The following is a 17,667-nucleotide window of genomic DNA, read 5'->3' on the forward strand; positions in this document are numbered from 1 at the left end:
CAGTCCAAAGTAAATCCCAAAGAGTTCTTTCGTTACATGGAAAGTCAGGGAAAGAATGACTATAAAAGGATAATCTTCATGAGTGCTGATGGTAACAAGATGATGGAAGTAGATAAAATAGTTGAGTTACTGATTGATCACTTTGCAAGGGTATATCATCCAAATGAGGATAATGCTATAATATGTGTGACAGAGACTGATGTAACGAAAGAACTCTAGGATTTACTTTGGACTGCTCGGCTAGTTGCTTCTCGTAATCTGATTTTGCCTTCCTTACCATGCTGGTCTCCTTTATTGCCTGACTTTTGTGCTGTTTATGAGCTTGCTAGTCACCTCTCTCTTATACATTTATGCAACATTTTCTTTTCATCATCATTTCAACAAACTGAGGGAATTATAATTTACAGTGACTCAAGATCAGCTATGGAGGCAATCAAAAATGGCAATACCAAGCTCACACAAGACATCCATAAACTCTTGAATCAACTACGTGTTTTGGAAAAAGTTGCATTTTACAATGGATTCCTGCTCATGTAGGCATTGATTACAATGAAGCAGCTGATAAATTAGCAAAAGAGGCCAGAAAACTTAACCAAGAAACTCGCATGATAACTCTTGCTGATGCTAATGCACTAGCAAAAGCTAAATTAATTCCACTGAAATCAGTGATACAACATCAAATTCTCAAAGTCATTGCTGACAGAAAGACCTCCACCACGATAGCAAGACTACAAACAGGACATTATAGAATAAATTTAGTTTAATCCTTTATCCAAGTGTGAGCAAACAAAGTTTGCGCCTGAAAGTATCTTCAGGACTGGGTTAAGGTGGTACTACACCAGGGCAACTCGTTGCAAAGGTGGAGCAAGATACCAACACTCCTATCCTAGTATCTCCCATAATGCAAAACACATCTCCTTGCGGATATGTCTAATGTTATGCATTAAGGGAAGGGCCACTACCCAGACCGGTTTCGACCTTTATTGAGGTCTCTTCAGTGGAAGCCAGGCCCGAGTCGAGATATCAGGAAGAAGCATTAGCAGGTCATCTCCACCTATAGGAATTGCCAATTGGTGTGCCACCCTTTTTTAATAAATTACTCTGGATTTAGAGAAAGATGTTGAAAGTTTATTTTCCACTTGGTTAGAGTATAATAAATTTAGTTTAATCCTTTATCCAAGTGTGATAAAGGATTAAACACTTGGATAAAGGATTAAACTAAATTTATTATACTCTAACCAAGTGGAAAATAAACTTTCAACATCTTTCTCTAAATCCAGAGTAATTTATTAAAAAAGGGTGGCACACCAATTGGCAATTCCTATAGGTGGAGATGACCTGCTAATGCTTCTTCCTGATATCTCGACTCGGGCCTGGCTTCCACTGAAGAGACCTCAATAAAGGTCGAAACCGGTCTGGGTAGTGGCCCTTCCCTTAATGCATAACATTAGACATATCCGCAAGGAGATGTGTTTTGCATTATGGGAGATACTAGGATAGGAGTGTTGGTATCTTGCTCCACCTTTGCAACGAGTTGCCCTGGTGTAGTACCACCTTAACCCAGTCCTGAAGATACTTTCAGGCGCAAACTTTGTTTGCTCACACTTGGATAAAGGATTAAACTAAATTTATTATACTCTAACCAAGTGGAAAATAAACTTTCAACATCTTTCTCTAAATCCAGAGTAATTTATTAAAAAAGGGTGGCACACCAATTGGCAATTCCTATAGGTGGAGATGACCTGCTAATGCTTCTTCCTGATATCTCGACTCGGGCCTGGCTTCCACTGAAGAGACCTCAATAAAGGTCGAAACCGGTCTGGGTAGTGGCCCTTCCCTTAATGCATAACATTAGACATATCCGCAAGGAGATGTGTTTTGCATTATGGGAGATACTAGGATAGGAGTGTTGGTATCTTGCTCCACCTTTGCAACGAGTTGCCCTGGTGTAGTACCACCTTAACCCAGTCCTGAAGATACTTTCAGGCGCAAACTTTGTTTGCCACACTTGGATAAAGGATTAAACTAAATTTATTATACTCTAACCAAGTGGAAAATAAACTTTCAACAGGACATTATAGAGGAATGAAGATCAATATAGATGATACGAGAACATATAGAAACTGCAACAACTGCCCCAATACTGAACTGACACCCACTCACATCTTTACCTGTCCAGCAATTACAACAGCCTTGCAAGAAATAAATCCTAATCCTGAACAACAGCTCTATACAAACAAAATAATCGACATAGCCAAAGCAGTTCAGGGAGCACATGGAAATATCTAAGACTCTTCAAAGGATAACAACAACAGAGACTGATGTGGAAACAAAGATGGGTGAATTAGATGTTCTTAGGATCTTAGGATGTAGAATCTCAACATAAATATGGTTGTGGAATTAGATGGGATATCAGCTCGCATTTTACAAGAATGTACAAGAGAAATGGCAATGCTTCTGACTAGGCTCTTTAAGTCTCAGCTCTGGTAGCAAAGGGAATGGAAAGAGGACAAAGTAATTCTTTTGTGTACAAGAGGTTCTAAGACTGCAGTAGCAAATTATAAACCAATCAATATCTCAGAAGGAGGTGGATAAGAATATGATATTCTACAAGGGACAACATGGCTTTGTGAAGGATCGGTCATGCCTTAGTAATTTACTAACTTTTTATAATAGATTGAAAGAATGTAAATTGCAAAGTCTTGAAAATGGGATGAGGAGGGGAGGGAGGGAATATGATTGAGACATGTAATTTAGTCAGATTGTTATCAGGTTGATATGGAAGAAATTTTTCATAGAATGGTAGGGGGGGGGGGGGTAGAACAAGAGGCTATCCCTGAAAATTGGACAGTCAATGAGGGTTCATTACATGGAGAGTGGTTGTGAGTAGAATGCATTGCTTGAGTATGTTGTGAATGTGGACACATTGAATCAGTTTAAGGCACGGTTGGAGAAGCCTTTTGTGTGTGATAGTGTGTGCCTTCCATGATAAGTCTGACTCCATTGAGGCCAGATGTTAGTAATAATAGTAATAAGACATCTCATACTATCATCATCTGTTCATTGGACATCCATAGATGCCGTATGGTCACTTCGATGCTTGGTGATGTGCCACACCAAGTCCTTGCCATGTGGGCCTGTTGTATTCTTTTCTGGAGGCTTCAACTCTCTGAAGATCAGTCACTCCACACACACACACACACACACAAGTCCTTGCCATGTGGGCCTGTTGTATTCTTTTCTGGAGGCTTCAACTCTCTGAAGATCAGTCACTCCACACACACACACACACACACTCTCTCTCTCTCTCTCTCTCTCTCTCTCTCTCTCTGTTCGGAGAAGTCCTCCTATGCTTTCAATGTGTCCAAAGTATTTTAACTTTCTTCTATCAATATCTTTAAGGAGCTTTAAAGTTTTACTTTTTCTAACACCCATTCATTTGTATGCCTCGAGATCTTTCTGTAACACCACATCTCAAAAGCAGCTATCCTTTTCTTATCTGACTTCTTTAGGTTCCAAGGCTCACGTCCATAAGTCGCTTTGTTCTTGTGGAGATAGATCCATCCTTCCAGATTCTAAACAAGTCTCTGACTGTTGTTTTAGCCATTCCTAATTTTCTTCTGATGTCTTCTGAACAGCAATTCTTCACATTAATAATGGATCCCACGAACTTCCTGACTTCCTCAATTCTTTGACAATAGACATCTAGAATATCTTTCTTTTATATTTTACCACCTTTTTAATACTTAATTTCTGTGTTCTTATCAAAGTCTTGTGAATTTTGTTTAGCTAATTTTACACAGTGCTTCTCTTTTGTACATTTTTCTCTAAGTATTCTGTATTCTCTAAGAGCATGGACTGACTTTTACTTACCAGAAACTTTTGGTATTCTATCTTCTTTTTCTTGACTGCCTCTTTAACTTCCTGGGTCCACCATGGTGTTCTGATATTTCTATCCTTGCAGATAACCTCATCACAATGTCATTCTGGCTGAATCATTCAGTGCTTTCTTCAGAGTTTGCCACTGAATCTCCAAAGTTTGTTTCTTCTTTTCAATCGCTTTCATTTTTTTCTTGAATAATATTTATATATTTCAACTTACAGTTTACTTTTGAAAGCTACTCAACTTTCATTCTTTTTAAAACTTTCTTATGTATTTTTCTTGTCAATATGATATTCAGTTTTATTCTGCTCAGAACTAAATGGTGATCACTTCAAATTTGAGATCCTCTATATACTGTTGTATTCTGAGCCAGTGGGAAAATATCACTATCAAGAATAAATTAGTCCATGAGATTTTCTTATTTCTTGCATCTTCTCTCCATGTGAATTTGTGCACATTTTTATGTTGGACCATATTGTTAGTAATAACTAATCCATATCAGGAACAGAAATGCAACAGGTACTTACATTATTATTATTAGCTCTACTCTTTTCTCCAAATTTTCCCAAACATTTCTGGTAATCTTTTCCTACTCTGCTGTTTAAATCTCCAACAAGGACCAACTTTTTAATTTTTTTTTTAAGGTTATATAGTTGTCAGCATTCATTGTGAAGAATTTATATGGACAAAAACACACGTGTTGGAGTAATTACTTTATTATAATTATGAAAATAACACTTGACATTTTGACCTTCCATTTTGTTATGCTGTGCTGATTATGTGTTTTCCATTTGACTATACTCTATTCAGTATTAATTTATTTTTTGTTAAAATCAATTGCTTTTTTCTAAGATAAAATCAATGGAGTTTTCATCTGTTTATTATACTTATACAGCAGTAAGTTGATAGCCCTGTTTGCTTTTCTGTTTGCATGAAACCTATGTTCACTGGAGGATGTGTTATTCATTATTTGGTGCATACCCATCCCAAAAACTTTTAATTATCAGAATTCTCATCTGGTGCATTTGACCTGCTCTTCTGAAGATTCTCTATGAAAAGAATTAAAGTATTAAATATAACATGATTCTCAGTGGCTATTTTCCTTCCAAAATTCAACTTATTTTAGACAGTTAACTGCTAACATCACTTCAGAGATCAGGAGGCTATCCATTCCTCATATCATAGGCATCTTGAAACATATGATGAGAATAACTGTGCACCAATCTTTTGGGCAGATTTCTATGTTCTCCTGCTGGCAAGTTTTGTGAAGTGCACTAAGAATAGGTTCTGCCCTCTTCTTTAAGCAGTTGTGATAGATATTATTAATTCCATCTGTTTTTTTCCTGTTTTTAATCTTAAGATGGCTCTTTCTGTTTCTCTAAGTATAGGATAATCACTGTTCTTTCTTATCACTGATACAATTCCCTCTAAATTTTATTGCTCCACTCAAGCAATCGTCATACACATACTAGTCAGTGAATTAGAAACCTTTATGCAGATGTATATAAACATCACTTACACAACGTATATGCAAAATACTTGGTCATGTGTGTCACCATGTGTTCTAGGCAACTGTTTAAGAATACCACTGGTCAGTAATCATCAGTAGTGTTGATTACAATGGGGAAAAAAAACAAGGGATCTTTTGGAGTTCGATAAAGGTCTTATTGTAGGTGCCTGTCTGACTATAGCCATGATTTTGAAAACGGCAGAGCAGACTGGTTTCTTGAAAGGTGAGGTAGCCTAGGTGTTATCAGTGGAAAAATAACTCGCATTGCTTGTCTAAGAGTGCAGCTTTGGTCACAAGACAGCCTAACATGAATGAGATTGCCATTGTGTGAAAATGCTTGTGCAAACAAATGGAACTTCCTATGTGCAGCAATTGACTGAAGCATTAATGAAGGCTGTTCACAACGTCTCACTGAACTGTGCACAGGGAATTGAAGAAGATTGGTATTGACAGTTGCATGCCTATATGGAACCACTGATTTCTTTGCAGAACCATAAAGTTTGTTTACAACGGTATTAGGAACACCATGACTTCACGCTGGAAGGCTGTGAAAAAATCATGGTATGATGAGTTACGACACACCTTGTTCTGTCCTGATGTTAGGCAGAGAGTTTAGCATTAGCCCATGAAGCAGTCAACCCAACTTGCCTTGTAAACACAACTCAAGGCTTTAGGAGGTGGTGTTATGGTATGGGGCATGTTCTGTTGGTACAGAACAGGTTCTTTGATATTGCAGGAAGGTTGGGTGTACTCTAAGGAATATCTGAACATTGTTGCTGATCAAGTCCATCTTGCAATGTTGACTTTTTATCCACCATGTGACTGTTCGGTGAGCATGATAGTGACTTCCACCATCTTCCCTGGCCACCATGGAGTGCGCATCTGAATCCCAATGAGAATATATGGGATATGTAAGAAAAACAGATCTGGAAACAAAGTTCTCTTTCATCAAATCTAATCCTGTTTAAGGAATGTTTGGTGAACACCTGGTGTGTTGTAGTTGTAGATGCAATCCAACACCTTGTGGAATCTATGCCAAACCACATATGTGCTGTAATTCAGGCTAAAGGAGGTCCAACACAATATTAAATAAAAGTTTCTAATTTGGTGGCCGGTATGTGTACTTGAACAGTTTACTTGAATAATCATACCATCTTTTCATTATTTTTTCATGATCAGTAATCATTTATCCAGCTCTTGCAAACAAAAGACATTGTTAATTTCTTAATTATTTGATATGTCATTCTATGGTTTTATTCATATGAAGAGTAACCTCAATTTCTCTACATTCGTTGGATAACCACTTTTTTTTTTTCAAGCTTTATCTCCTTTTTAAATTGTCTATTCAGATAATGATACTATTCATTATCATTTCCAATGTGTGCTAAATATTTCGTGGATAATCCAAGGTATGTTGATACTCTCTTTCATTGACTAAAATATTTCCATTTCCTTCATTCATTGTTCTTGAAATTATAGGAGACATCATAATCAATAGCGTCAGCATGGATTTCGGAAGAGGAGAAACAATATAAACAGTTCTTTAGTGCTATTTGATTTCAGTTGTGTAAAGTTGGTTCTAATTCAAAATTTTAACATAAGTGTTGCTATGACTAAATTACCACTTCCAATGTCATCTGAGAAAGAACTGGTTCTATCTGAGTTTATGCATGTTTTTATATTTACGAGAGTAGTCTGAAAAGTTCTTGGCCTCTACCATAGATGGCAAGATTTTTTTTTTTTTTTCTAAGTTGGTACATCTGTCATAAGCATCTGTATGAAATTGCAAGTCATACTATCAAGTAGTTTGTTTTATACATCTGTGTGAAGCAAAAGTGTTGTCTGTATCCCTGGAAATGGATAAAATTGAGCATCATGCAGTTATAAAATTCTTTGTAAAAGAAGGTTTAATGCCAAAAGAAATTTATTCAAAGTTCATAAAAGTTTATGGGCGCTCTTCTCCTTCATTTTCAACAATTAAGAAATGGGCTGCCGAGTTTAAATGTGGCCATACCAGCCTTGAAGATGATCCATGTGAAGGACTTCCAGAAAGTGTAACAATATCAGAAATCATTCATCAAGTGCACGATATGATATTGGATGACTGGTGAGTCAAAGTGCGTGAAATTGCTGAGACTACAAGCATTTCAAAAGAACGTGTGGGATATATTTTGCATGAAGAATTTCAAATGAAAAAGCTTTGTGCAAGATGGGTGCTGCGCTTGCTCACAACAGATCAAAAATGCACTCACAAGAAAATCTCTGAACAGCGCTTGGAGTGTTTTAACAAGAAGAAAATGGATTTTGTGCATCGATTTATTACTATGGATGAGACTTGGATTCACCATCACACACCAGAATCCAAAGAGCAGTCAAAAAGTGGACAGAAGCCAGTTGTTCAGCACCAAAGAAGACAAAGTCGGTTTCATCTGTAGGTCATGGCATCAGTGTTTGGGGATGCTAAAGGCATTTTGTTTAGAATAATATTCCCCGGTAAAACAATAACCGGGGAATATTATTCCAATCTTTTAACCAGACTAGATGGAAAAATTTGTGAGAAAAGACCCAGTTTGCAGAAGAAAAAAATCATCTTTCATCAGGACAATGCATCTGCCCACAAAGGTGTTTTGGCAATGGGAAAATTAAGGGATCGGCACTATGAATTGTTGGAACATCCACCCTATTCCCCAGATTTGGCTCCCTCTGACTTTTATCTCTTCCCAAAACTAAAACTCTTCCTGAAAAAACCCTAAAACTGGTCAGCGTTTTTCTTCGAATCAAGAGGTGGTTGCAGCTGTAGAGGGGTGTTTTGCAGATTTTACTGAGAACCACTACAGGGACAGGATAATGGCACTGGAGCATCGCCCCAGTACCATTATTTTGAAATTATAAATTCATTTTTTTCATTGTTAGGCCAAGAACTTTTCAGACCACCCTTGTAGTTTGTGTAAGTCTGCCTGGTTGGCCGAGTGGTTAGCATATCCACTCTGCAGTCAAAAGGCTGCAGGTTCGAATCCTGCCATGGATGATTGTGATTCTCTGTGAAAGTGGTGGTGGGTGGTAGATGGTATTGATGTAGTTAGTTGCGGTTCGTTGTAGTCGGTGAATTGAGTGGTGGAGACAGAGTTGTAAAGCAAGTACCCTCCCTTGATGAGTCTATAGACTCCTTGGAGGTGTCACGTAATAATCATAAGTATATAGTTAATTAGGTTCTTAATTCTTCCTTATGGGAAGATCCATTTTTGTTACGTTTTATGTGGGAAAAGTGTGTTGCTATGGTGAAATTATTCTGTCAGTTTCATAACCATATCATTTGTTTTTCCTAATCCTAAAGGCCCAACAAAGGAAAGAAAATTTGTTTCTATATCTATTCCAATTTTTGCATTCCAATTCCCTTGTATTATTATATAGTCTTTCTTGAATGTTTTTGCAGATCAAGCTATTAATTTGGTCATAAGAGATCTACTACCTGATCATCATATGAGGTTGTTGGTGCAAGCACTTGTGTAATAGATATATTTAGTGGTTTACCCTTAATCTTCCTACTGCAAGTGTGCTATTCACAAGTTTAAAGTCTATGACATAGTGCTTATTATTCATTTTAGAAATTATGAACTTTACAACCATGTTATAAATAACTGTTTTAATTTCCCGACGTTTCGAACTTCATATTAAGGTCATCATCTGGAGTATATCCAAATATACAAGGACAAGCTGAGTTACATTTCACACATTAAGCTAAAGAAACAATGATTTGATCATCGGTTATTCTACTGGCATGACCTCTAGTGAAAAAAAAAAAAACCAGATAAAATTACAAATTAATTCATTATTTAGAAACTACATCAAAGCTAAATTCTATTTAAGATAACATGAGAGAAACATTCTTTCTTATAGATAGTTTTCTTACAGTAACAATGATGTCCTATTTTTAACATTACAATTGTTATATTAGATTTAGGATTCTGGATTATCTACAGTCCTGTTTATAGTTAACTCTTAGGGATAAAGGTTCCACAGGTAGAATATATGCCTTCCATATGCCTGGGATTTTTAGACCATCATTATTGTTCAGATTGGGGTGGTTGATAAGAAACAGGCTTCCTTAAATTTGCATTCATACCATGTTTTGGTGTGATGTAAACAACTGGTCCTTTTCCAGTCAATTCTATGTAAAGTGTTCAGGGCATGATCAGAAAGGCCAGCTTCACCATAGTTATTATATTTAATGTGTCGTTTATGTTCCTTTTGTCTGATAGGAGGGCGTCCTGTTTCTCCTATATATGGTAGATTACAGGTGCAGTAAATATGGTATACTCCAGGGTGGGGCAGCGGAGGGAGTGGGTCTTTGGATGAGTTGAATAAGCTTTTTCATTTTGCAGGAGGTTTAAAGATGGCTTTGAAGTTGTATTTCTGTAGTGTTCTGTTTATTTTATCTGATGTCCCTTTAATGTAAGGAATGGTTATAGTTTTATTGTAGTCTGGTTTATCTTTGTTTTTTTATTGGGGTCTTGTAGAGAATTTTGTTATTAGTGTTTAGCTGTAACTATTTTTTAGAAAAGTATTGCTGATAACTTTAAATTTCGTCTTTCAGCACTTGTTTCTGGTTTTAGAGTATTAATGACACCTAGTTTTTGTGTTGGGTGGTGGTAGGAATTTATGTGTATATATTGACCTGTATGTGTCGGTTTTCGGTAAACAGTTAAGGAAAGACTGCCAGAAGGAAGACATGTGACAAGTGTATCTAGAAACGGAAGTGTGTTCTGTTTTTCAATCTCACTTGTGAACTGTATGCGTTTGTGTTGTTTGTTTAGATGGCTAAGGAAAGTGTATAGTGTTTGGCGGCCATGGAGCCAGATCGCGAAAACATAGTCAACGTATCTAAGCCAGACTTTGGGTTTTAAAGGAGGGGAATCTAGAGCATGTTGCTCAAAATGTTCCATATAAAAGTTAGCAATGGGGGGGGGGGGGGATAATGACGAACCTATGGCTGTGCCTTCTTTTTGTAGGTAGAAAGCGTTTTGCCATACAAAATAAACAGACTGTAATACATGCATAAAGAGCGCTGTGATATCTGGAGGGAATTTGTTCTGTAAAAGAAGGATTGTGTCATTGATTGGGACATTCGAGAAGAGGGCAGAGACATCAAAACTGACTAATAAATCATTTTTTTCTAAGGTAATGTCTTTGATTATGTTTATGAAGTATTGTGTGTTTTTGTTATAGGAGGGGGAATGACCAACCAACTCCTTGAGTGTTGCCGCTAATTTCTTGGCTAGCGACTATTGGCTGGAATGGTGTGTTTTGTTTGTGTATCTTTGGTAGACCGTAAATTAAAATAGTTATTTATAACACGGCTGTAAAGTCCATAATTTCTAAAATGAATGCTGATCACCATGTACCACTAAAAGAAAAGTGCTTAATATTCTTTTGTATCAAGAAACCAACCACTTCTTGCCATTCTTCTGCAGTAAAGAAAGAAAGAGATTTCCATTCTCTGTAGTTAATTTTCAGATTCTAGCCATCTTGTCTCACATACTAGATGCTACCCAAAAGTTTGGGGAATTTGAATGGTGTGTGCAAACTGGTTGTAGTACAGTTTTCTACAACTACAAGAGGCATGCAGTACTGTTTGTGAATCAGTATGCCAGCAAGCTGAGAGGCTGCATTTTTGCAATATTGTATTTTAGTGATTTTCTTCTCTAACTGAAATGACATTTTAAGGAACAAAGAATCTACATCACATTTTGCTTCTGCAGAAACCTATCAAATGCTTACTGAAGTATCATAATTTGGCTCATAATGCTATGAGCCAAAGCAAAACTTTCTTTTGTGATACAAATGCTTCATGAACGGATAATGATGACTGACAAGCACAACACCAGAAAACATCACAAAAGTGTGCGAGGTTATCCTTGCAGATTGTAGGCAAACTACCATGATATTTGTGAGATCTTATGACTGTCATACTGGACTATTTTGCATTGCTGTAACAGTTCCTGGCTTAAATAAACATGACAGTCATTTCCCCCTTCCTTCCCACTTCCCTGACCTTGCACCTTTTTCCTATTCCCCAAGATGAAATTCTAGCTGAAAAGGCATCATTTTGATATGATTGAAGCGATTCAGGCAGAATTGCAGGAGGTGCTCAACGCAGTCACACTTGATGACTTCCAGGGATGCATGGAATCGTGGAAAAACTGCTGGGATTGCTATATACATGCCCAAGGAGGACTACTCTGAAGAAGACTGTATAGAAACTAGGGATTACAGTAATTTTTTTTTATGGTCTAATTCCACAAATTTTTGGGCAGCACTTTGTATATACCAATGATGGACCATTCATACTGTGCTAGTTCTTATTACAGAATCTTGAGATGACAAGTTGATATAATGATCTGACATTGCAATCATAAATCTGTTTCTGAGATGAAATTCATGTTTAAATATCTTTGTATTCATTGAAAGGTCACTGCCACCAGTATCACATTTTTCATCATCTCTCCTGGTACTCCTTTAAGACAGGTGTGGTCAACTTCATTCTATACGAGGGCCAATATATGATGAGTGGTAGCATCACGGGCTGCACACTAACGTAATTAAAAATAAACTCTGCATATATATGTATTCAATTACTATATTTGTTAAATCATTTTATTACTGGGAGAACAATATAAAATATTTGATTGATTTAAATATAAGTTATTAAATTTAATTACATATTTCTGTTTTGTTTTTTTTTGTTTTTTTTTACATGTAATACAACTTAATGAGAACACTGTGGGAATTCATGAGCAGCAACAAATTCATCAAAGTTGATTTTCAACGATGATGACGATATTCGTACAAATCCTGAAGGTGATTCCATGTTGAGAATACAAATTATTTCCGTCATCAGAAATAATGAGTATAACTAGTATATCAATCAGAAAATCTGCAGTCAAAACTAATAGCTAAATTGATAATACATATAATTTAATATAGATTTTATCCTGCTGCATGCCATCTGTTGGCCACCTATGCCTTAAGATGACACAGTCCTTGTTTGTCCTCATGACTGCTAAACTGGTTGACATTTTGTAAGGTTTTCTTCATATCTGTCTAGTAGAATGATAGGTAGTGCCCATTTCCTCTCCTGACTTTGCCTGCAAGCATTTAGCTGAGCAAAGTGAAACAACCTTCATGCCTAGGATTGATTATCCTACCAGGAAAATATACTCCCGACATGCTTTGCTTGTTCCATCCAGTGTCACCTCCTCTGCCACATTGAAACAGCTTGCAGGACTTGGAAAGGATGTGTAGTGTTTACCACCACAGAATTTTTTGGAACAAAACAAAATTTCTGCATGTTCTTACAGTTTGAGCAACATTTTGAAGAAATGTTATGAAGCCTTTTTTGAACTGCTGCTAATAATCTAATTTTTTAAATATATATTTTTTTATATACTGAATCATTTGCATCTCATTGCAAAGTGAACATATAGCAATTGGACTGTTACAAAAAGCAAGAATGGAAATGAAAGCAAATGTTGCAAAATGTATTCTTTTTACTACTACTCTGTGGCCAGCAATATAATATTATAAGGAAACTAAAAAACAATTTAAATAGCCAATAAGTAGTAAGGTGCTAAGATTCAGTACATACCAGTGTATATATTAAAAAAAGTAGATTATTAATAACAGTTCAAATTAAGTTGATTACAAAGTGATTCATAAAACATTTCTTGAAAAGTTATGTTCTAAAGGATATTGTGGCTGGTAGAGGCTTCATGTTTCAAAAGCCAGGCTTCTTAGAATAATAAAAATGGATGCAGTCCACATGCTTAGATCATTAGATGTGTATTATATGACTGTTCTGGTCAAAATAAAAAAGATTGCAGGAAAGATAAAAGTGCTCTTTTAGAACAACCACTTTGGAGGCTATCAGATACCTTCTTCCTTCCCTGTTAGGTTGATATAGGCTACTTTCTGAGAATATTATTATCCTCCCTTTATAAATATACAGGGAGGGATCATTATTGTTATGTGACACCTCCAAGGAGCCCAAAGACTCATTGAGGGAGGGCACCTACTCTACAACTCTGTCTCAATCCACCAACTACAACAAATTGCAGTTACCATCATCATCTACACCAATGCCATCTACTGCCCACCTCCACCACTAGTATTTTCACAGACAATCACAAACATCCATTCCCATGCAAGATTCAAACACGAAGCCTTTTGACTGGAGAGCGGATATGCTAACCACTTGGCCAACCAGGCCAGCATGAGTTAAGGAAGAGCATTGTGCTTATATTTATGAATCATAGAACTTAATGAAAGTGTGATTCAAAATTTAAAACAAAAACTCAAATGATTTTTTTTTTTTTTTTTTTTTTGCTATACAACCAGAATTCTGAGTTTGAATTGATTATCAAATCTAATGGAAGAAATCTCCTTATTATATTAAAATAAATACAAATTTTCATGCAGGACAGTTCCTGGAATCTGCTACAGAACTATAATGTTATGTAAATTTGAATAAATATGGCTGCCTCACCTTATCCAAAATCTGGAGGAAGATCATCTTGGGACTTCAGGATCCATCCTTTTACACTCAGTCTTAGGTCTTTACTGGTGTGCATATCTTTTGTATGCCTTGGTAACCAAGCAAAATATTGGTCTAATAATGTAATAAAAAATAGTTAATTATCATCAACATGTGGGATCATAATGGCAAATAGTTTGAATACCAACATGATTGGTCATGTGGCTTACCTACTCTGAAACCAACAGATAGGTTAGAATTTCATCTTTTAGTATGAGACCATTATTCTGCTTATTGGAAGCCTTAAATGGCTTGCAAAAAAAGTTCCATGTTTAATTTTTAGAGCAGTATTTTCAGGTTAATTCTTGGTCCACCCCTGATACCACAGCAGGATTCCAGGTTTACATTCTGTTTTGTAGGTGGAATTCACTTTAAAAAAATGCTTAAAAAAACTTAAATCATTGAAGTTTTTTTATGTTTTTCTTTTTTTTTAATCTGAATAATTTGTCATGTATTCATTTTTATCTTCTTTTCCCCTGCAAATTTTTGTTTTAAAATGGCATTCTGACTACACTTTTTTTTTTATTAGTTGATAATATTTAGAAACTTTTTACCATACCAGAATTGCACATAATTTATAAATCAGTTAAAATGCAGCAATTCCATGTATATCTGTTTATTATATAAGTATCAGTAATCTCTCCCCTCTCTATGTAACTTTATATCAATTGTTTTCCTTTTTTTTTTTTAATTAGAATATCATACATTCCGCTTATAATAACTACTTCCTGTATACAGACTGCTGATAAGGAAAGACTTAAAAATACCCTACTGAACTTAGGAGGACATTTGGTGTCAGAATGGACAGAGGAATGTACTCATCTTGTGATGAAGGAAGTTAAAATTACCATGAAGGTTGGTTGTGAAATTGTTTAACATTACATTTCTATCTTTTTTGTTATACCTGAGTATCCTATTATAGATATGCAAAACATAGTCACATTACATATAACCCTCGTATAATGCGGTACTTCTATAACGCAGTCTACAAATTGTAGCAACCCTTGTTCAATGCGGTACTTATACAACACAGTTTCGATATAACGCGGTCTACAAACTGTAGTAACCCTTTATCTTTTCATATATTTTTCACCGCACGACTCAAAAATCAAATTTTATCTTTGTTAAATTTGTGTCTGCCCGTATCGCGCATGTAGTTATAAGCAGCGAATTTATATTAGGGAAAATATCCTTAAGCACGCATGTACGTGAACTCTGTTAATTATTGTTAAAAGTTGTCTTCGTTTTCTGCCAGGAAAGCACATTAAAAATCATAATTGTGCTGAGCACTTTATTTTCTGGTGAGTTACATACAATATGTAATGCTTTTTTTATGTAAAAAAATTATTTTTATAGTAATGGCCACATAAAGAGCTTTTGCGATATGTTGAAAACGAAATTAGTGAATTAATTGATGGGGAAATGAATTTAAATTAGGAGGAACTAGTACAATTAATAGATGACATCGAACAAAATTGTGGGGAAAGTTCTGCCGAAGATTCTGATTGCAATTAATCCATTAAAGAATTCAGTTTAAAGAAATTAGCAGAAGGATTGGACTTGGCAAGAAAGTTAGGAAGCTATTTTACAGATAATGATCCCTCAAAGGAGCGCTGTCTTAGATGCCGATTAAAATATGCACTTCATTTTATTTTGCCTAAAACATTTACAACTGCATTATGGGCAATAAAGTTTATGTACAATTTGTATTTTTATAAGTTTATACTATATATTTGTTTCATATAAGGTTACACGGTGATCAGCATTCATATTTATAAATTTAGGGACACAGAAACACACGTGTTGAACAGATTATTTTATTAATTACTAATAAAATAAAACTTGACGTTTCAACCACCGTATCAAGGTCATCATCCGAAGGATACAAGTGTATAAGGAACCAAGCTACATGCTCTAGCCTTGTATACTGATAAACTAAATCTACGTAGTTAATTAATCCTTTTTCCTAGCCTGACCTCTAGTGATAAAAAAAAAAATCATCATCATCAAATTCCTGCCATGTACCTCAAGGGGTGTACAGGATAATGTCAAAGCTGTATAACTGAGAGGAGACCTCCACATAGCCTTTAAAGGAATACGGAGAACCGACCAGGGCTTCTGACCTAATGTCCAATTCTCACCTTCTCGTGGTGCACCCTGTTGGGTATCTACTTGGATACTGAACGAACGAGGATGGGCTGGCAATTTGGGATTTAGCCGACCAAATTGTTTTCTTATTGGTTAAACCAAAATAAAAATAAAATAAAATAAATAAATAAAATTTTTTTTTCAAAAATTAAATAAAAAAAATATAAATACAACTACAATAAACTGCTAAAGTCCTCATGTATTAATATTCTTCTGGATTTGCACAGTTCTGATTGTTATAATATGATTTCTTTCAGTTGATGTTGAATGTTACAAACACTTCACCAGGTTATCTTCTTGCAGTGGGATTTTTCTGTTGCTAGTTTAGGTTGTTATACAAGTTGTAGGTGGGTTCTCCACATTTTTGAAATAGTTAGGCCATCATTTTTGTTGAGATTTGGGTTGTGTTTGAGCATTTCACATGACTCTTTAAATTTTTTCTCAAACCAGGTTTTGGTGTGGTGTAGGGACTTGGTATTTTACCAATCAATTCTGTGGTATGTTTGGAGTGCATGGTCAGAAAGGCCGGTTTTCCCCAAAATGGAGGTATTTAATGTGTCGTTTGTGTTCGTCTTGTCTGATTGGGATAGTTCGCCCTGTTTCTCCTATGTATGGTATGTTACATGTGCATTGTATTTTGTATACCCCCTGGGTGGGCTAGGTGTGGAAGAGGATCTTTAGAAGAACTGAGTAGGTGTCTTAACTTGTTTGGGGATTTAAAGGTGGTTTTAATGTTGTATTTGCATAGTGTTCTGTCTAATTTTTCATAAATGCCTCTAACATAAGGAATGGCAATAGCATTCCTGAAATCTTTTTTGTTCTTACTGGTATCTTTATGGAGGATATTGTGAATAGTTTTTTTACTGTATCCATTTTTTATAATTGTTTGGTTGGTGATCTAGTATTCCTGGTTTAGAGCTTGTTCATTAGAACAAATTGTTAGAGCTCTGTGTTTAAGGGTGCTTATGGCACCTAATTTTTGTGTTGGGTGGTGGTAAGAATTTCTGTGTATGTATTGGCCTGTGTGTGTAGGTTTGCAGTAAACTGAGAAGGAGAGACAGCCAGAGGGAAGACTTGTGACAAGTGTGTCTAGGAAAGGAAGAGAGTTGTTTTTTTCCATTTCAATGGTGAATTGGATATGTTTGTGTTGTTTGTTTAGGTGGCTAAGGAATGTATTTAAAGTTTCGCAGTGGTGGGACCAAAAGGTGAAAATATCGTCGACGTATCTGAGCGAAATTTTGGGCTTTAGAAATGCTGTCTCTAGAGCACGTTGCATAAGTCTTCCATATAAAAGTTGGCTATTGGGGGGGAAAGAGGTGAGCCCATGGCTGTACCTTCTTTTTGAAGGTAAAAATTGTTTTGCCACACGAAATATCCGGAGCGGAGTACGTATGCAAAGAGAGCCGTGATGTCGTGCGGAAATATGCTCTGTAGAAGCAAGATAGTGTTATTGATTGGGACATTGGTGAAAAAGGAAGTTATGTCAAAGCTAACTAATAAATCTTTGTCGTTGAGTGTAATGTTTTTAATTTTATT

The 17,667-nt window shown here is 35.9% G+C and overlaps 1 protein-coding gene across 4 annotated transcripts in view; it reads left to right on the plus strand.

The window, feature by feature from the left end:
- nbs (nibrin) overlaps positions 1 to 17,667 on the plus strand; it is a 285,502-nt gene that overhangs the window by 22,761 nt on the left and 245,074 nt on the right. For all 4 annotated transcript variants that reach the window (XM_090397995.1, XM_090397996.1, XM_090397997.1 and 1 more), the window contains one exon: positions 14,679 to 14,838. In XM_090397995.1, coding sequence (XP_090254121.1) covers positions 14,679 to 14,838 — 160 coding nt within the window. The remainder of the gene's footprint in view (positions 1 to 14,678; positions 14,839 to 17,667) is intronic.

The sequence above is a fragment of the Typopeltis vanoorti genome, chromosome 9, assembly GCF_054136105.1.
Source record: "Typopeltis vanoorti isolate ZY-2024b chromosome 9, IOZ_Tvanoo_1.0, whole genome shotgun sequence".
In the NCBI taxonomy this organism is placed as follows: Eukaryota; Metazoa; Arthropoda; class Arachnida; order Uropygi; family Thelyphonidae; genus Typopeltis; species Typopeltis vanoorti.